The 20739-nt window shown below is 38.4% G+C and overlaps 1 protein-coding gene across 1 annotated transcript; it reads right to left on the bottom strand.

Annotated features, from left to right (window-relative positions):
* Nucleotides 1-11464: 11464 nt before the first annotated feature.
* Nucleotides 11465-18256, bottom strand: LOC145138673 (leucine-rich repeat receptor protein kinase HPCA1-like). The gene is made up of 19 exons (XM_079072714.1): nt 18146-18256; nt 17674-17797; nt 17262-17333; nt 17098-17172; nt 16772-16843; nt 16538-16699; nt 16295-16369; nt 16130-16201; nt 15969-16040; nt 15828-15896; nt 15599-15673; nt 15438-15509; nt 15218-15352; nt 14508-14995; nt 14138-14287; nt 13747-13880; nt 13427-13646; nt 12216-12451; nt 11465-12010 (listed from the first exon to the last, which is right to left on the bottom strand). Exons 1-19 carry the CDS (start codon nt 18219-18221, stop codon nt 11537-11539), a joined length of 2853 nt encoding a protein of 950 aa, XP_078928840.1. The 5' UTR covers nt 18222-18256; the 3' UTR covers nt 11465-11536.
* Between the last annotated feature and the right edge of the window lie 2483 nt (nt 18257-20739).

Here is a 20739-nt window from a genome sequence, read left to right as displayed (position 1 = left end):
ATTTTTATGAGTTGAGAAGTTTTAGTCGGCTTTTGTGAGTGTGTTTGGAGTTACACTTCAGATCTGGAACCATTGAGGGTTCCCATGGCATAAAGGTGCCAACTTTATGGCCATAGGAGACCCATGCTTCTTATATAACTCTTTTTATGGATTTTGAGCCAAAAATCCCCATGCATTGACGTCAAGATTGGAACTTTACGTATAAAATGGACCCTAGGGGTCAGATCTATGGTTTTGATGCATTAAGACCCATTATAATCGACTGAATAGTTTTGGACAAAAAGGGACTCGGCGAGTTGGGTCGCGTTTTCCGCCAAATGTTTTCTGGAAATGGCGTTTGGTTGAGTGGAAGGAACACTCAGCCTGTTAGGGGTCCGTGATGGACTTGAAGATCAAAGAACTCGACGAGTTCAAGAAGGGACTCGGCGAGTTCAAGGTAATGTCCCAACCGCATGAAGACGGAATCGACGAGTTCAAGGATGAACTCGGCGAGTCATAGATTGAACACCTTCATATGGATGAAGATGAACTCGACGAGTTCAAATACAAAGTCGGCAAGTTGGTTGAAGACAGTCTGATGTGTTGTTGAAGGCGAACTCGACGAGCTCTTGCTAGACTCGACGAGTAGGGACGGGATTGTGGCATTTTGTGGACATGGGGACTCGACGAGTTGGTGGACCAACTCGGCGAGTCTGGTCAACCAGATGTTGACTTTGACCAAAAGTTGACTTTGACCAGGGTTCTGAATTTGATTTTGACTTGGACTTGAGTGACCCTTGTAAGGGACATGACTATGAATTGATAACTTAGAAAAGTTGTCGTGTAGGAATTTAGGAGTCGAGGAGAATCGATTTTCACGCCAAGGACAGTGCAGATACTACACGACATTGAGGTGAGTTACCTTCCAGTAGAGGTGGGTCTAAGGCACCAAGGCCGACCTGCTAGTAGTTGATTACAGTTAAGATGATTGTATTTGTGATAATTGCTTGGTTTGTTATTACTTGATGTGTTCTATGTGCCAGTATGATATGTTCTATGTGATAGTGGTAGTAGGGGGGATAGTCCCCCGATTCGGTAATTAGGGCCGAAGGATAGGTCGGACACCCCAGTTATGTCTGACAGCATGATTATGATATGTTATTATGTGGTAGTAGTAGGGGGTGAAATAGTCCCCGTGACCAGGTGAGATAGACCGAAGGGTAGACAGGCACCCTAGAATGGGCTGACACAGGTAGGTCAGCACCCCATAATGTCTTGACATGGGTAGGTCAGCACCCCAGAATGGCTTGACATGGGTAGGTCGGGCATCCCAGAACTGCCCGACAGTATGTATGTTGTATGGTATGTGGTATGATGGGGTAAATCACTAAGATTCATGCTTACAGTTTTTAGTTTTTAGTTTTGAGTTTCATGTACCTCTTCAGCTAAGGGGAAGGAACCGGCAGGGTAGCAGCGCATCGCACACACATGATTTCCGCTTTGAGAACCCTGGGATTGTACTATGACGTTTTACTATTTGATATTATGATTTTCGAGACTTGTGATTTATGACTTGATGTTTTGAAATGATAATAACGATGTTTTCCATAAACTATTTTTTTACAAGTAATATAATTAAACAAAAATTTTTGGGTCTCGATTTTGGGATGTTACAGTTTGCTGCATCTGAGTAGGCATAGATGACCCGTTACTTGAGCATACTCAAGACGGAGATCAGGCAGTTTTTTTCTACTCAACACTATGGTACATTGTTGGAGATGAAGGAGGCCGACAGGCGGCGTGATATTGAGATTGATCTGTAGACGAGGGAGCAGAGGTCGGCCCCACCGCAGTCGCAGCCTGTGCCAAAGCGGTTTAAGACCGTTGATGTCAGATCTAGGGGATGGAAGGGCCGCACTTGTGGGAAGTGAGGCAAGGCGCATGAGGGTGCTTATCGATCATCATCTGGGTGCCATAATTGTGGCCGACAGGGCCACATGGCGATGGATTGCCTTCGGCAGGCTCCATCACTCAGTTTCAGGATTTGTTATCATTGTGACCAGGTTAACCATGTGAAGGCCAACTACCCATATCTTGCCACTAGGCCGGTGCAGGTTCCAATACCATCTACTTTGAGGATCACTGACGGGAGTCAGGGCAGGGCGGAGCCCCCGAGGGCTTGAGGTCACGCTTTCTAGCTTACCGCCGAGGAGGCTAGAGCAGCACCAAATGTTGTGACGGGTATGTTTCTATTCCTTATCATGTTGATTATGTTTTGTGTTATGCATATGTTTGTACCTCTGTTAGGTACATTCCTAGTGAAATCTTTGCCTGATCTAGTGTTGTTTGACTCGGGTGTGAGTCGGTCGTTTGTATCTCGATCGTTAAGTAGGGAGTTAGAGTGTCTGTTGCGAGTCTCTATTTCCAACGAACACGGGGTTTCTACGTTTTTAGTATATCAGAGTTGTATTCTGGAGATCTTTGGGGTGCCTTATCCGATCGATTTGATCCCTATCCCCATGGGGGATGTCTGCGTGATTGTGAGCATGGATTAGCAGAGCCGTTTCAGTGCTATGATTGATTGTGAGGGTCAACACGTGGTAGTTCGATCCCCAAGTGGGGGAGAACTGGTTATCTATAGAGAGGGCACTAGGATGGGTACAAGGTTTTGTTCTGCAGCACGAGATCGACAGTATATTCAGCACGGGTGTGCGGGTTATTTGGCTTATATGATGGATACGTGTGTTGGGGATCAGGTTTCAGTTTTAGAGGTCCCGGTGGTCAGGGAGTTTGCCGATGTATTTCTGGAGGAGTTACTCGATGTACCTCCTGAGAGGCAGGTCGAGTTCAAGATTGATCTCGTGCGAGGTGCAGCCCCAATTTCCAAGGCGTCGTACCGTTTGGCACCGCCTAAGATGCAGGAGTTGTCATCTCAGTTGCAGGAGCTGCTAGGCAAGTAGTTTATCAGACCGAGTAGTTCTCCTTAGGGAGCACAAATTTTATTTGTCAAGAAGGACGATTCACACCGGATGTGTATTGATTACCGGGAGTTGAACAAGCTAACGATGAAGAACCGTTATCCCCCTCCGCAGATTGATGATCTATTTGATCAGTTGCAGGGTGCATCTTGGTTCTCCGAGATAGACCTGAGGTCTGGGTACCATCAGGTCAGGGTGAGAGGAGGACGTAGAGAAGACCACATTCCAGACTCGTTATGGGCATTACGAGTTCGTGGTGATGCCATTCAGGCTCACCAATGCGCCTGTGGTATTTATGGATTTGATGAATCAGGTATCCATGCCGTTGCTCGATCGTTCAGTTATTGTGTTTATTGATGATATCTTGGTATATTCCAAGACCAGAGAGCAGCATGAAGAGCATCTTTGCGAGCTTCTGGGGGCTTTGAGGCGATAACGACTTTATGCTAAGTTCTCGAAGTGTGAGTTTTGGTTGCGAGAGGTTCAGTTCCTTAGACACCTCGTTAACCAGGATGGGATATTGGTCGATCCGGCCAAGATCGAGGCTGTGATGCAGTGGGAGGTTCCTAAATCTCGCTCGGATATCAAGAGTTTCTTGGGATTGGCAGGGTACTACCGGAGATTTATTTAGGATTTGTCCAAGATTGCAGTACCCCTCACTCGCCTGACGAGGAAGGGGGTGGATTTCCGGTGGAGCCATGAGCAGCAGTCAGCATTTGAGACCCTTCGGCAGAGATTATGCGAGGCCCCAGTTTTGACACTCCCGGAGGGAATTGAGGATTTTGTGGTTTTCTGTGATGCATCCATCACTAGGTTGGGGACAGTCCTCATGCAGAGAGGACGAGTGATAGCTTATGCTTTGCGGCAACTGAAGCCGCATAAGAGGAGATATCCCATGCATGATCTTGAGTTGTGGGCTGTGGTTTTTACCCTCAAGATTCGGAGGCATTATCTTTATGGGGTCCGCTGTACTATCTACACGGATCACAAGAGTTTGAAACACATAATGGATCGGCCAAACCTGAATATGAGGCAGTGCAGGTGGCTGGACGTAGTCAAGGATTATGACTGTGAGATCCTTTACCATCCGGGTAAAGAGAATGTGGTGGTGGATGCCTTGAGCCACAAGTCGGCTGGACCTTCTGATGGGGTGTCATGTATGAGGATATTAGTGGATTCTCTGCTTGTGGGATTGATTAGGGAGGCTCATGACGAGGGTGTTCGGGAAGAGAATTGGAAGATTGAGAGGATAAGGGGTGAGATCACCATATTTGTTCCAGATAGTCGTGGTTTGTTGACCCGTTGCGGTCGGGTATGGGTTCCTATGTCTGGTGGGATCAAACACGTTGTGTTGGAGGAGGCTCATAAGTCTCACTTTTCAATTCATTTGGGGGCCAACAAGATGTATTGGGATCTAAGATTAAGCTATTGGTGGCCGTGTATGAAGGGGGAGATTGCCTGGTATGTGGAGAGGTGCTTGACCTGTAAAATGGTCAAGGACGAGCATCAGAAGCCGCATGGCAAGCTGCATCCTCTGAAGGTTCCCATGTGGAAATGGGAGCATATTTCGATGGACTTCATCACCAAGTTGCCGAAGATGACAAAGGGTTTAGATGTGATTTGGGTCACCGTGGATCAATTGACCAAGAGTGCCCACTTCTTGGCGATTCGGGAGAGTTCTTCGGACGAGAAGTTGGCTGATATGTATATTCGCGAGATCGTTGCTCGCCATGGGGTTTCGGTCTCCATTGTTTCAGACCGTGATGTTCGCTTCACCTCCTGTTTTTGGCAAAAGTTCCATGAGGAACTGGGCATGAGGTTGCACTTCAGCAACACTTATCATCCGCAAACCGACGACCAGAGTGAGCAAACGATACAAACTCTTGAGGATATGTTGCGGGCCTGTGTCGTTGATTTTAGTGGGAGTTGGGACTCCTACTTACCTCTTTCGGAGTTCCCTTACAATAATAGTTTTCACTCTAGCATTGGTGCTCCGCCTTTTGAGCTCTTGTATGGGCGGAGATGTTGTACCCCAGTTTTCTGGGGCAAGGTTTGTCACAGAGTTATGGGGACGGACCGAGGTGGTCCTTCAAACTACAGAGATGATTCAACAGATCAGGTAGAGGTTGCAGACTGCTCAGAGTCGACAGAAGAGCTATGCCAACCGGCACCGATCCGAGTTCGAGTTTCAGGTCGGGGACATGGTGTTACTGAAGGTCTCACCTTGGAAAGGTGTGATTCGCTTCAGGAAGATGGGGAAATTGGGTCCTTGATATATTGGTCCATTCCGGGTTATTGCTAGGGTTGGCAAGGTCGGTTACAAATTGGATCTTCCTGAGGAGCTTAGGCAGATTCACAACACTTTCCATGTTTCCCAGCTACGAAAGTGCGTATTGGATGAGGATGTAGTGGTGTCTTTGGATGATATTCAGGTCAATGAGTGCCTGAACTATGTTGAGAGGCCCGTAGCTATCATGGAGAGGAAGGTAAAGGTTTTGCGTATCAAGGAAGTACCTCTGGTAAAGGTACGATGGCAGCATCGGAGGGGCTCCGAGTGGACCTGGGAGCCAGAGGCTGAGATGCATGAGCATTATCCGGATGGTTCGTCGCAGCAGACTTCGAGGATAAAGTCTAGTTCAAGTGGGGAGAATTGTAACATCCCGATGTTCAGGTACTTCTAACTCTTTCATGTCATGATGATTAGTCTAGTGGTTGCAATCTTGGGGTTTAGACATTGCGTGTTGGAGGCACCAACACAGCATGTCTAGACATTAAAAGACGCATGTTTTGGCTGAGAAACACGGCGTGTTTTCCCCTTTGAACACGGCGTGTTGACCACTGTATGTGAAACCCTAATATTCCGGGGTTTATTCCCCTATTTAAGGAATATGGGAGATAGGGTTTGTCCACCCTCAGCCTCCATAGGCCCTATCAAGCTCAAGAAGAAACCCTAATCTTTTCCTCTCCCATTTGTGAAGATAGTTGGTGTTTTGAAGGAAGCAAAGTTTCAGCTAGCAAGCATCATACTTCAGTGTAGCACTCTCGTGGACCATTGTAAGTGTCCAAGTCTCGATTTTTACCATTCATAGTTAATAGATCTTTAGTTATGTTCCCTTTTCTCTTTGTTATGGGTTGATTCATTGAGGGATCTCATAAATTTTGCAACTTTATGAATCTCCAGGTCAAGGAGACCTTATAGTGGCTTGGATCTAGTTCCAACCAAAGTTTTGATGCCATGCATAGAAAGTAAGTCATGGATTCCCTTTTTGACCTAATATGGGTTCAAGACATGCATTGGACATGCATGTCTTATAAATCACAAATATTTGGAATGGTTTAGGTGGTTGAACCACTTCTCGAAGGAGGGGACTTTGGATCTTAAGGATTGAGGACTTTATGGTTGAGCCCTTGCATGGTTAAGCATGTCGTTTGGATTTTTGGACCTTCTTGCGGTCCCAAAGTATAAACTTGGAAACTTTATCCTTCCTAGTCCAGATTTGAGCCTTGGTACTATTGGGATCGAAAAGGCAGCTGAATATCTTAAATAGCTGGGAATTTGGTGAACACGACGTATTGGCAAGCCAACACGACGTGTTGGCTGATGTTTTCCTGCCTGTAGAATTGTTCACGGAACACGGCGTGGTAAAATGGAAACACAGCGTGTTGGGTCAATCTGGGCTGTTGACCTTGACCGTTGACTTTGACTTTAACCAAGTTTGACCTTGAGGGTATTTTGGATATTGTTGGGTTTTGATGGAATTGGTCACATGGTGGTTGTAGGCATTTGAGTTGTGAGCTGAGATCCGGAGTCATGCCTTATTAGTTCTGCGCCGCATGTGAGGTGAGTCTTCCTCACTGTACTTCCGGGTCGAAGGCACCAAGGCCGACCTTTTGGTTTGATTATCTGATATTGATGATATGTTAAATATAGAATTGATATGCATGCTAGTATTGATATGCTAGTTTTGATATGCTAGTCTGGTAGATCTGTAGGATTACCTGTGATACTGTCTCTTTATCGAAATATGTTATTATCTGTTATATGTAGACATATTGCATGGGTTGGGTTGAGGTGGTACTGCTTCGTCCTATAGACAACAAACCCTGGAGCAAGCCAGATATGAGCTGAGGGCCAGGGAGGACATGATAGACTCATACTGAGGGCTCATGAGCATTCTAGATACGAGTTGAGGGTCGGGAAGGGCATGCCAGACTCGTACTGAGGGCTTAGTGGTAATCAGTCTGAGGATTGATCAGGCCGGGGAGCAAGCCAGACATAAGCTGTGGGCCCAGGGGTCAAGCGAGACTTATTATGTGGGCTCAAGGGTAATCCAGTCTGTTAGTTATGAACCCATTTCATGTTGTTATTATAATTATGCTATTTGTCATGTATTGGTATTTTGGGGGAAACTCACTAAGCTTTGGGCTTACAGTTTTGGATTATGTTTCAGGTACCTTAGAGGATCATGGGAAGGTGAAGGCGTGATCGTGCACCTCCTCATATTGTGTTTTATGATTTTGGGAAAAACTCTGATGTTTAAACTATTTTGAAAACTACAATGTAAACAATTATGATTTTTGGTTGGTTGAAAAAGTTTAAATTTTTATAAATTTTTACGAATGTTACATTAGAAGTTTATTTCAATGTGAAAAGCTTGCTTATGGAGATTGAAGCATATTTATTTTACTACATCCCAAGGTATGTGCATATAACATGTATTGTTAATGTAGGTTGCTTAAGTTCTTAATAGTTCTTTTGAAAAAGTGCATTAACAGGTGCCTGATATAAAAGGACTACCTATGTGAGTGTGAAGTGATGCCGCTTCAGAAAGCTTGGGCTAGGATTTCATTCACTCATGAATGGATAGGACACATGGCTGTAATAGTGTCAAGTATGAAACAATAGATATTGTGTTTTACTTATGTGTATAGTATCTTTAGTTACTCAAATAAGTTGATGGGTTTAATCCATAGGACACCCTAATTCTTGATTATTTGACATGTATATTATACTAATGTGAAAATTCAATCTTCAAAATATTTTCATTTATGCATAAGTTTTATTTTGTGTTTTCTTTTAGTTAATTGAGGATCACACTAAAATGGGGGAGGAATGTTGGTGATTTTAGTGTTATCAACATATTTTGGTGTAACTTTTTATTAATAATGAGATAGGACGAGCTAACTTTACTAATCAAGATAGGAGGTGCGGGGTGCACACTCGGTGTGATAAATGTGAACTCGGGAAAACGATGGTCCGGGGGAAGCAACCTTGGGTGCAGGGTTCCAAGGGGCTGCAACCCTTGGCGGGATTTAGGGGCAGCGTCCCTTGTGGGGTCCAAGGGGCAGATCCCATGTAGTGGCTAGGGGCAGCCCTCCGAAAACTAAACATATTTTTCTTCGGGTGTGACTCAAGTCATGCAATTTCCCGCCAAAAACCCACTGAGGACATTATAATGATGTAGGTATCAGTTGTGTTCAATAACCACCAAGTTTTGGCGCCATTTTTTGTTTAACCGATTTTAAACACTTTTCCCTCAAGTATAAGAACTCTTCTTTGTTTTCAGAAAAAGGGTTGGAACATTCTTACACTTGAAATTACATTATAATTTCTCTATCTCTAAAGAACACAAAACAACAAGGTATATTTTTCCATGTTTCGATTTTGGAAGTGGCCTGATTTCCAAATTGCAATCATGATCCCAGAAATTATCCAAGTTAATTGATAATCTCCATACCTAAAATTTTACATTATTGTTATTAATTAGAAATTAATATTAAATGAGTTTTAAATAAAATAAAATAAAAAAGTTAAAAATTTATAAGGGGGTGTTTGGTATAGGGAAATAAGAGAAAAAATATAAAGAAAAGAGAAAAAAATTGAATTTTATTTCCATTAATTTATTTCTCTATTATTTATAAAGAAAATGAGGGAATTGATATGTGAAGGATTTCCCGAGAAATGAAAAAGAAAAGCGGAGAATTGAAAATCAAAGACTACTCTCCTCAGTTCGAGTCATGCATATGCTTTTTCCCCTTTATTTCCCTTCTACAGGTGTGTCAATCTTCCTTCCTCCTTTCGTGTCAATCTTTTTGTCCCTTCTACCTTTGATTTTGGACTGGACGTTGCCTTCGGCCTTCAATTTTAACATTGATTTTGAACCGGACGTGACTATGCCCTATTCTCTCTCTCTCTCTCTCTCTCTCTCTCTCTCTCTCTCTCTCTCTCTCTCTCTCTCTTAGCCTTAAACGATTTCTTCTACCAGACGATCTTGGTAACTCATGATTCAACAATTAAGGCATTTTTTCCTTCATATAATTGATTTAATTGCTCATCCGTTCTAATTCATTTGTTTTGTGTGAATTATAATGTGTTTTAAGTGCTTATGGTTTGATCGATCTCTATGAAGAATAGATAATTTTTTTGATTTATTGTTTGATCATCTTTGTATTGATGTACTTGGTAATATGTGTTCACCTATTGCAACTTTCTTTTATTGGTTTGTGATTGAATTGTATGTACAAAGCAATTTCTTTTACTATCAGTTTTTTTTATAGAATTTTACCCCACTTTGAACCGTTATAAAATCTTCATACGAGCTTAGAATGAAGTGAATATTTTCCCAATTGTAGTCCTCTATCTTGGTTGCGTTTTAGGATAAAAAAATAGCTTAATTGGTTAAGATTTGGCTGAGTTATACAACCCCAAAACTGGGCTGTTATGATTGTTGGTTAGTTTTTCAGCACTTTTTATAAATTTTTCCCAACTTTGAACCGCTTTAAAATCTCGATATGAACTCGGAATGAGGTGATTTGTCCCCAAATTGTATTCCTCTGTCTTGGCTGTAGTTTAGGCTCAAAAAATAGCTTAATTAGTTTAGATTTAAGTGACTTACACAACCCTAAACATGGGATGTTGGGTTTTTTTTGTGTGCAAAATTTTAAGTTCTTAATTTAAACAGAAAGACAATAAAATAAGGAAGCATGCGATATGATAGATAAAATCATCGAAGATACACACCGCATGCCAAATATTAATGTCAAACAACGACTTAAGGCGATTGACATATTTAGCAAAGCTTAATTCTGCATCTGATCATTTTTTGAGATGATACAAAATGAAAAGATTTGTTACATGAAAATGATTGCGGATGGCTCAATATCATGATTAGGATGTTTAAAGTTATGTTTTTTTAGTTGTTAATAATATTGAATTCGACTTTTTGTACATCCTATATTGGACATAGTACCCAGTTTTTAAATAGTATGATTTTCATATCTCTTTATGTTTGGATCTATTTGTAACTTATTAGTTTATATTATAAATATGTTTTCCAATACAAGATGTATATAAAATAATATTAATTTACAATAAAATAAACTATTTGGTAACAAGTAATGTTAAAATGAAAAATTATAAACATAATAGATGCATATTTTGACAAATTAAAATGTAGTAGATCATAATGTACTTTTATAAAAAAAAATGTTGTTTGAAAATGAATAAACAAGGTAAAAAAATCATTTTCATTTCATTGTTTAATACAACCAAACAAGAGAAATGATTCTCTTCTCGGGAAATTAAATATCCTCATACCTTTTGGTCCTACTTTTCTTCCTACATATTTAAGATAATGACAAGTGTACAAATTTAACATCCCAATCAAATTTAAATTAAATTAAATGACACTTGTCACAATCTAAAATAGGTAGGAAGAGAGTAAACATGTTCATAAAAAGTAGGAGGATATTTAATTTTTTTTCTCAAAAACATTGTTCAAGTGTATTCTCAGTTCTACTAAGCACTTTAATCAAATTATTTTTTCTCAACTTAATTCTCTTTCTCTGCATTTTCATTCTCTATTGCAGGCGCCAACCCGCTCTCTATGTGTTGTCTATGTATAGCACCCAACTGTGAGGTTATTATTTGAATAGCATTTTTTATAATCATATAACATAGTTGTTAATAAATTAAAAAACAATATGAACAAGTCAACCCGCATGGCCGAATCTAATCAAATCATTGCATAGCAGGTGTAAGTGTAACAAATGCGTTCGACAATAAGAAAAAAAATTAATAGCTCAAAATTCCATAATGTCGAGATATCCTCTCTAATAAATGAATGTTTTTTTTTTTGTCATTTTTCAATCTCTTATAATTTTTGACACTTGTCATTTTGTAGTATTTTTAAATTAAATAATATCCACATATCATTTTATGGATTTTTTCAAATTTTAAAATTAAAAAGTCACATAATACTTATACTTATATATGTAAATTATTTATTGTAATAAAGGTGACAATAAATTGCAATGAATATGTTTTTTTCTTCCTTATTATTTCCAAATTTTATTTTAAAAAAATATTTAATATTACACTTTCATATTTAATATTTTTTTTTAAACCCGTGTAATACACGGGTTTAATACCTAGTATATAATAATATAAACAAATTTAGATAAATGGATAAATCCTAGCACGTTTCATTCGAAAATCCGTGTAGGTCTCATTTATACAAAACAATGTTTAGACAAAAGAAAACATTTTATCATCAAATAGCTGAAACCGACTATCATTTCTACTTGGGGTCAAACTTCATTGAGAAACGGAGACCACTATAAGCAAAAAGATTATCATTAGTATAGGGATGCTCACCTCCCCGACTCCCATCATCATAGCCTGCTGAATGTGCTGCTGACTCAGCATTCGGGTTAAGACCCATGAGTTCCATAATGCCCTCGATTTCTTTCACAATATCACTCATTGTTGGTCTTTGACTTCCGATTTCTTCCACACAACTCAATGCCAAATCAACAAATCTTTCCAAACCTTTGAGTTGACTGCTCAAACCAATGATCGGGTCAAGGACCTCGTGGAGATTGTATAACTCTTTGCTTTTGTCCATGGCTTGTCTCACTTCTCTCACGATGTGCTTCCCTCTCTCGATTGGATTCCTTGCAGTTATCAGTTCCAACAACACGACTCCAAAGCTATAAACATCACTCTTTTCTGTCAACTGTTGTGTCATGTAATACTCGGGATCCATGTAACCCTGCATCAAACAAAAATAAAGGTTTAGACTGGGAAGTAATTGCATAGATCACTCTTTATCTGTATATGCATAAGGGTTCCCTCCCCAACAGAATATACAAGATGTAAATCAGGTACACCGCAGCCCACTACATCTCTGAATTGTAACTCACACCCTCATAGTGGAGGATCCATAAATAAAAGTCAGCAATGTAGAAATTACTGACCATTGTGCCTTTGACTTGAGTGGTAACATGAGTTCTATTAGCATCGCCCAGTGATTTGGAAAGGCCAAAATCAGCAACTTTTGCGACTAGGCGTTCATCTAATAAGATATTATTTGTTTTAACATCTCTATGTATAATTGGAGGATCGGCAAGATCATGCATGTATTGTAACGCTTTTGCTGCTCCTAGTGCTATTCGAAGTCTTCTCGGCCAATCCAACCTCATTCCTGATCTCCCTGTATGGTTAATGTCCATTGATAATTACTTTTGCAATTTAGATTGTTAACATTACGGGCATGTTCAAATCAGAGAGATAACTCTCATGAGAACGGTAGAAATATCCATCGATAGGCATACCATTATTTAGAACATAAAAATTTGATAAATATTTCTTGCGTTAACTGATAAAATAAATCCCTTAAATATGAAAATAAAAAATTCATTCATGCATTGCATTTAGTTTTTATTTTTGAGGGATTTTATTTTTTTCAGTTTGCATGAGCACTTATACCGATATTGTTTTTCCACCTTTCTCATCCTCAGGTAATGTAAACATATATACTACTGACAAGTCATATAAAAAACAAGTTCAGGTTTCTATTTAAGGAGGGGTACGGATGGATATGGAGGGAAGGTGACGGATGTCGAAGGAAAAAATCGTGTTCACGAGTTTACTTGATGGAAGGAAAGTGAGGGGAAGGAAATGATTTTGGAGCCATATTTTCCTTCCAATTTTCCTCCCAAGTTGTGCGGATTCTGGAAGAAACACATAAACTTAAAATTTTTCTTTCATTTCCTTCGAACTCGGGAACACGTAATAAAGAAAATTTTCCTTTCCCTCCCTCCCTTTTTTTCTGTCAATATTTTCCTTCCCTTTCATTTTATTGAATTTACCAAAAACTCTGGAACAAGGTAAGCAATAGTGAAGCACTAATTAAGAATTTAAGTCTATCAACTCACATGTGACTTAAAACATGTGGCGTCTTCATAGAAGCACCAGACTGATTTTGATATATTATCAGTAGTGTATTTACATTACCTGAATCAGTAGTGTATTTACATTACCTGAACATTATAAAGACGGAAAACAGTATATACCTAGCATAATAGCTCTAATGAAAATAGTAGTCCATAGACTATATACAAATACAATAATAGCTTAGTAATGCTAACCAGAAAATAGCTAGCGATGCTTGTGGAGAAGAAAGTACCTGAAAGACTATCCTTGACTGTGCCATTGACGATATACTCATAGACCAACATCTGTTCACCTTGATCGAAACAAAAACCTACCAGACTCACAAGATTCTTGTGATGAACTCTCGAAAGAAGCTCAATCTCAGTTTTAAACTCTAGTGCCCCCTGTGTTGAATCCTGTTTAGCCCGTTTAATGGCAATCAACTGCCCATTTGGTAGACTTCCTCTATATACCTACACAAATAATTAATCCCATTGTTAATCATCTTCGATCTTTAGATATGTATATATATGCATGCACACACACATACACACGCATGTTGCACATGCTTACCATTCCATACCCACCAGTTCCTATGCTGTTCGTTTCCGAGAAATTGTTTGTGCATTTGCCAAGTTCCACAAAAGAGAAAGCTTTTGCTCCTTTCACTTGAGGGACACCACCACTAGTGGTTGGATCCCATAATGCTACAAGTTTCACACAAAAACTGTTAGACGCCAAATTCTATACTCCAAGAAACTGAGACTCATGTCATCACAAAAATTGTAATTTTTTGTCCAACCCTAAAAAGATAGAACATGGTGGGACTGGTAAGGGACTCGCTGATCTTCTGTGTGTGCAAAGACATGAATACCCTCCTCCTGAACAAAATAATTAACCCTAGAAAGTTTGTTCAATCTATCAGGTTATACAAGTAGCTATAGTGGATAATGACAAATCATACCAAAAGGGCTGCTCTCATGTGTTGCTCTTTCAGCTCGGCCTTTTTGTCGTAAAGCATACATTCCTGCAACTACCAATAACACCACAAGCACACAACCACCAACAGCTGCCCCCACAACGATTCCGGTGTGTGATGACTTCTTTCCGGACCCTGATGCTCTCATGAGATGACAACAAAATAAGTTTTCATCATTGACCAAATGTAAACTAGTTTCTACAAAAGGGTTACTTTTCTGGCAACCCCTACCCTCCCCCACGAGAGCTTCATGTGACATTCGAATTGAAACTCTGCTATGCCCTAGGGACACTGTAGACAAGTTTAAGAGGCTGGTATGGTATTATACGGATATGGATAAGAACCCATTACGTACCTAGGAAATATTCATAGTCGTCACCTTTGAAGACGTAGGTACCGAAGTCTGGGGGAGGCTTGAAAGTTTGGTTACTAAGTGACCACCCGATTCCATTTATCCCTTTCCTATCGAACGTTTCATCTCCTTCAGATGGGAAAACATGAAGGTTGATCACAAGGTAATCGTCTAACGTTTTGGTAGGATTCCCGAATGAAACAGAGTCTACGGGGAGTTGAGACATCTGAAAAGAACTAATCATTGAATCTCGTAGAGAGTCGTACTCAGTTGAAACTTCATGCTCAGACAAGCGAGAAGCCCGGAAGAAAAGTTTGCCTGTGTATGGAAATGCACACCGGCAGTTTGGACTCATAAATTGAAGCGAATGGCTACACCTCATAGGCACACACTTATTTGGTTGTCTAGAGTCTGAAGGAGTAGTATTTTCGGGAAGAGAGCAAAATTTTTCGGTCACGCCTGATTCCATACAAACTGGATTACCCACAAGTCTGCAGACAAATTGTAACCACATGTGTTTAGTTCATCAATTATAAATTTTCCTTCCTCTTTCTGAAAACAAAAAACATATGTATTAACTTGCTACTAGAAAAATGAGCATCAGCATTGGAACTCTCAACGGACTATTCTTTGCTAAAAACATGACAATTAGCACATACCCGTCCATTTCGGTAAAAACTTTAGCTAAAAGTTGTTATAATTACAAAACTCACATTAATTCGATAGTAGATTGGCTTCTTTGAGTGAATTCAACGATCTGATTATTCTGCAAATCAACTTGTTGTAGTTGTTTGCTATGGGTAGAGAAGATATCCAAGGTACCATTTAGTGTGTTGTCACTTAAATCACTGATGAAATTGCAAATCATGAGATTTCAGTAAGTAAAAAACCATGAAAACCGAAAATGAAAAACCAACTGAATCATTAACTCACACAATCTGTAATTCAGGGAGGCTGAAAAGGGCAGCGGGCAGCACTCCTTCAAGATTTGTATTGGACATCTTACTGCCAAACAATGTAAAGATGTAAATAAATTAATACCCACATTGCAATTAATTACCACAAGAGAAATGGAGATGGTTAAAGGGATTTACAGTTTTGTAAGGGAGTTTATATCTGAAAACCAAGAAGGAATGCCCCATTTGTCAAAACTGTTGTTGCTCAAATCCCTAGAATCAGATTTGCGTATTAGAATTTTAATGATTACTGTATCTGCAAAAAGGTTATTCTTCTAGACATTCTGACACTGTTTTCCTTGATTACTTTCTGTAATCAAGATCATCAGTTTAAACAAAATAAATTGGTTTATCTCTTTTTACTTACAAATAATTCAGGCCTTTCAAGCCGGTTAAATCGGGCATAGGGCCAGTCAATTGATTGTTTGACAAGTACCTATGAACATATTTATCAGACATTAACTCAATTTTGGATTAAATAAATGAACTATGAAGTTCTGATACTTACATCAGATTTACACCAGCAAGATTGTTGATGTTTGATGGAACATCGCCAGAAAACTGATTCCTATCAAGACGTCTAATATCACATGAAATACACCATTAAAAAGTTAGACATAGAGATTTACAAAAAGTCGAGTAATTAATATGATCATCATGGGTACTCACACGACTTCTAATGTTTGAACAAGCCCTAGTGTAGAAGGAATGGAGCCATTAAGCGTGTTATTTTCAAATAGACTGCTCAGAAAATAAAAAGGCAAAATGTAAGTTAGTTTTTTTCATCATCATAATATGTTTTTACAGAAGAATGATTGTCATATTGAAACATACAGATGAATTAGATTCATATTTGAGCTAAAGAGCTGAGCTGGAAGATTGCCACTGAGCATGTTCCCTCCAAGATGGCTGAAAATACGTAAGTGAGTAGAGTTCTAATTAATTAAATTCTTTTCATCGCAAAATGCCTTTTTATTTGAGAAATAGTGATGGACTTCTTAGCGACAAAAGAATTCAAGCATTAGCAACAGATTATTCCGTTACTAATCCTATTTTTGAAGTAGTGAATAGATTTACAAGTGTTCTGCATGAATCAGCATGTCAAGACCAGGAGTTGTGCCACTAGAAACCGGTATACTTCCAGATAGCCTATTATCGCCCAGATCCAACCAGTAAAGATTTTTGATATTACCAATGGAAGGTGGAATCGCTCCAGTAAAATTATTTGAATTGAGCGACCTACAAAATCCAATTCCGAAATTCATCATCTTATAGAATTCGAATTATTAATTTCTTCGTATTGATACTCACATAGAGATAAGATTTTCTAGACTCCCGAGGGTATCTGGAAGTCGACCGGTGAATCCGCAGTCTATCAGGATTCTGATAAACAAGTTCAGACAAAAGTCATGCTAGCATACTCAAAAACGTGTCATGTAAAATTATACTATTTATGTAATATTATAGAAAGGCCACTGTATGTGCTCGATCAGATACAGTCGAATAGAGATTGGACTCAAACCGTTGACTATTTATTTAATAAGTATACCAGTTGTGCATATAGAAAAAACATATATATAGCCCAAAAGATTTTGAGGTCTATTGTTAAAAACATATAAATTGTAACAACTACTTACAAGTTTGTTAATTTCTTCAATTTCCCAATTGCTGGAGGTAGACGCCCGGTCAAACGCTTATTGTAAGATAGATTTCTACATACCGAAAGGAATTATGAGACCAAAACACTGAAAGTAATAAGAATTACCCGAAAATCATGAAGCCATTTGAAGGAAAAACTTACAGAATCTGTAATTCAGAGAACTGCCCTATATCTCTGGTAAGGGTACCAATCAAACTCATGCTTAACAATATTCTGAAATTTCAAATGATATGAGAAAAAATAGAGATGAAACTTAATGGTTGTTAGTTTGTAATAACTTGTCCCACATGGATAAAAGAGTTGGAAGAAGTTCAAGTTGAAGGTTTATAACTTCATCCCATTATGAGCCCTTAAACTTGTTAGCTACTTATAAGTACTCTCACCATGTTGACAAAGGGTTTATTGGGCTAGTTAGTATATACGTTGCTAGGGTGTTACCAAATGACATGAGATCAATAACTTTCATCTTACTTTTAACTTGATCATGTAAGTTTGGACCTATATAGCTAGGTGTTACATATCATTGAAGATGAATAGTGGAGTAAGAACTCACATGGAGGTGACACGGCCGTTTGTGCATGTGATTCCGTCCCAATTACCACTACACGGATCGGGTTTATCATCCCAGTTCGGTGGTGTGTTCTTCCAAGCATTTTTGAGATCTTGAAGATATACATCTGCTCATTCATGAAAATTAAAACAATTTTCTCTTAGTAATCAAGCAAAACCGAATGAATTTCCCCTCGAAATCATCTTCCATTAATTTGCTAACACAATTATGAAAAAATCTTGAAGTGTTAGTAAAATAGGAATTCTAGAACCATATCTTCATTCGTGAATAGAATCTAGTTTCGAACAAAACAGACAGTGAACTTCATGTAGATTAGTTTACCAAACACTAGGAGCATTGTAGTCTCCAATCTCTATAATCTTGGAATTATGATGTAGGAATAATGCTTATGAGTCATTAAAGAAAGGTACTTGAATTAAAAATGATGGAAGTAATATGATGGTAATGAACTTACAATCATTGGTTTGAGCTGCTACAAACGAAAATTTGATGAAAATGATTAGAAGTAGTTGCACTATTGATGCACCCATTTGTGAATTGGATAATTAAGAAACATGAAGTTGTTAAAATAGAAAAACCGATTACTAATTCCAAAGAAGAAAGCTTCTTCATGACAACAAGTTGGCATGTACCATTGACATTACCATCAAATGGGAGTTAAATATATTGATCAATTAATTGAAAATGATTGAGCGTGGAGGTACTGTATAGATTTTACCGTTTACTAATTCTTTCTTTGAATTTTGCAAGTTGTAGAGTCTACTAATTCATTCTTTGAATTTTTTATGTTGCAGAGTCGGAACGTAGGATCAAATTTACTAATTTATTTCTATACAAAGATCAAAATTAGTATGTGAATTACGAGCAATAGTAGGGGGTATAGACGTGTAGTAATCCCCGGTTGCTTTAGTAGTCGTTGTATACCATATATCGTATAATAGATGTACAAATTTCTTATACGTTGAAAATTTGTCTTTTATAGAATCACGCAAGACGGCATCTATTACTAGAATCTAAATTTACAACCTAAGATTTGTAGTACAACATGAGTTTTACCTTTAACATTAAACTATGGTCATTTGGTGATGACTTACCTATATAACTAAAATAACTCAAGAATTTATTAAGTTTTAATAATCTCTTAACTAATTAACAAGAATATTGTTGGAATTGACATTTTGATTAGATGTGACTTTGATTAGGTGACGATAGACGTTAGCTAAATTTATATCATGTTATATATGGAGCTTTTAATTTTCTCTACAAAAGAGCTTTTAAGAAAATATATGAAACTCCCAACTTATATAGGTGATCTAACGGTGTCTGACTATTGCAGTAGTACTCCAACAAACGCATTTTCACATAAGCAAGCACATATAGAACAGATTCTCACATATACTAGCGGAGCCTCTTGAGGGCCAGGGGAGGCCATGTCCCCTTGATTTTTGACTTCCTAATAGCCTAATACGGTAATACCTATATATATTATATATAAGAAAGGTTTTTATTATTTCAGCAACTTTCTGCGCCCTACCTTTATTATGTATTTATTTATATATACATATAACATATGTAATCCAAAAATTATTTACATAATTAATCAACACCAAAAAGTCAGAAACGAATACTGTTTGATAATTCCAATTCCAGGTGAGTAATAACACTACAAGAATCTCCCGTCGACATCTATACCGACACATGTCCTCGGTACAATGTCACCTATCTCGACAACATGTCGGTACAGAGTTGACCAAGTTTTGTTGACCTGTATCTCTATACCGACGACTAGCGTCAAAATAGGGTCGGCGGGAACAAAAAAAATTCCCGGTTTTCTGAAAACTATAACAATGACAAGTCGTCGGTATAGATAACGAAAATTATAATTTCAAATTTTCTTATAAATCATGTTGCTGAGAATAAAAACTACGTTGTTTCCTTGTAAGTTTTTCCGACGACCCGTCGTCGATACAGAAACTGACGATCCGTGTAAACTCTCTACTGACGACAGGTAGTTTATACAAATTTTTTATTTTTTAATATTTTTTAAATTGTGAGAATATCCTTACGATGTCATATAGCTTATTACCTATACCGACGACATGTCGTCTGTATAGGGTTTTAACCCTAATAACCTGGTTTGTCTCACACATTTGCAGCCGCCGTATCCGTATCTTCTCTCTCGACCTCTCACCTATAATTGAGACCTTCCGCTTCACCTTCAACCGTTGGTAAGCTCTACATCACTCCCTAATTCCGATTTTACTCATCTTTTTCAAGTTTCATTTTGATTTGGGTGAATATTGTTCCACAATTCTCTTTGTTTTCCAGTTAGGTTGTCACCGGAGGACCACCACCACCAGCCACCGTATGTCACCTTCGGCCGCTGTATCTATCTCTTCACTTTTGACAGAAGGTAAGCTTTACAAACCTTTATTTAATTATTTATTTATTTTTGATTTGGTGTTTTTTCGATGACCACCAGCCACCAGCGGAGGACCGTCGTAGAAGCTGGCCACTGGAATCCCACAAGCACTGCCCACAGAACAACTAAGTATTTTTTTTGGTTAGATAATTGTATGAAAATATGATGTAACGTATGCCTACCTTGATGATTTGTATACTTGTTTGAAACTAAAATTTGGTATAAGTTGTTTGATTTTGTGTTTAGATGTATTGTATGATTGTATGAAAGTAGTATTGTATGTCTAAAATGAAGTGCTTAATTTCTTAAACCAGAATGATCAAGTGCTTCATTTGTTTGATTTTGTGACTGAATGAAGTGCTTAATTGCTTAAACTGGAATTGGGTGTCCAAAATGTATAACATCATACTTTAAGAAAAGTACAATGCCGTAATGAATATGAAAAGAAAAAAGAGCTACATTGATAAGTGCTTAATTATAACATCATACTTTAAGAAAAGTACAATGTTATGAATATGGAATGAAATACTTGTTACATTGATAAGTGCTTAATTATAACATCATACTTTAAGAAAAGTAAAGTGTTATAACTGAATATGAAATGAAAAAAGTGATACATTGATAAG

This window comes from Lactuca virosa, chromosome 9 (assembly GCF_052849685.1).
Source record: "Lactuca virosa cultivar CGN04683 chromosome 9, Lactuca_virosa_CGN04683_v6, whole genome shotgun sequence".
Lineage (NCBI taxonomy): Eukaryota > Viridiplantae > Streptophyta > Magnoliopsida > Asterales > Asteraceae > Lactuca > Lactuca virosa.
This window is presented reverse-complemented; position numbering and strand designations above follow the sequence as displayed.

Excerpts from the sequence above, each read along its gene's own strand:
- LOC145138673 (XM_079072714.1), bottom strand. The coding sequence starts at position 18,221 with ATGGGTGCATCAATAGTGCAACTACTTCTAATCATTTTCATCAAATTT. Across the intron at positions 15,897-15,968 it reads CTTGCTGGTGTAAATCTGAT|GTACTTGTCAAACAATCAAT; the intron begins GTAAGTATCAGA and ends ATATGTTCATAG. Across the intron at positions 15,353-15,437 it reads CTCCCTGAATTACAGATTGT|TGATTTAAGTGACAACACAC; the intron begins GTGAGTTAATGA and ends CAATTTCATCAG.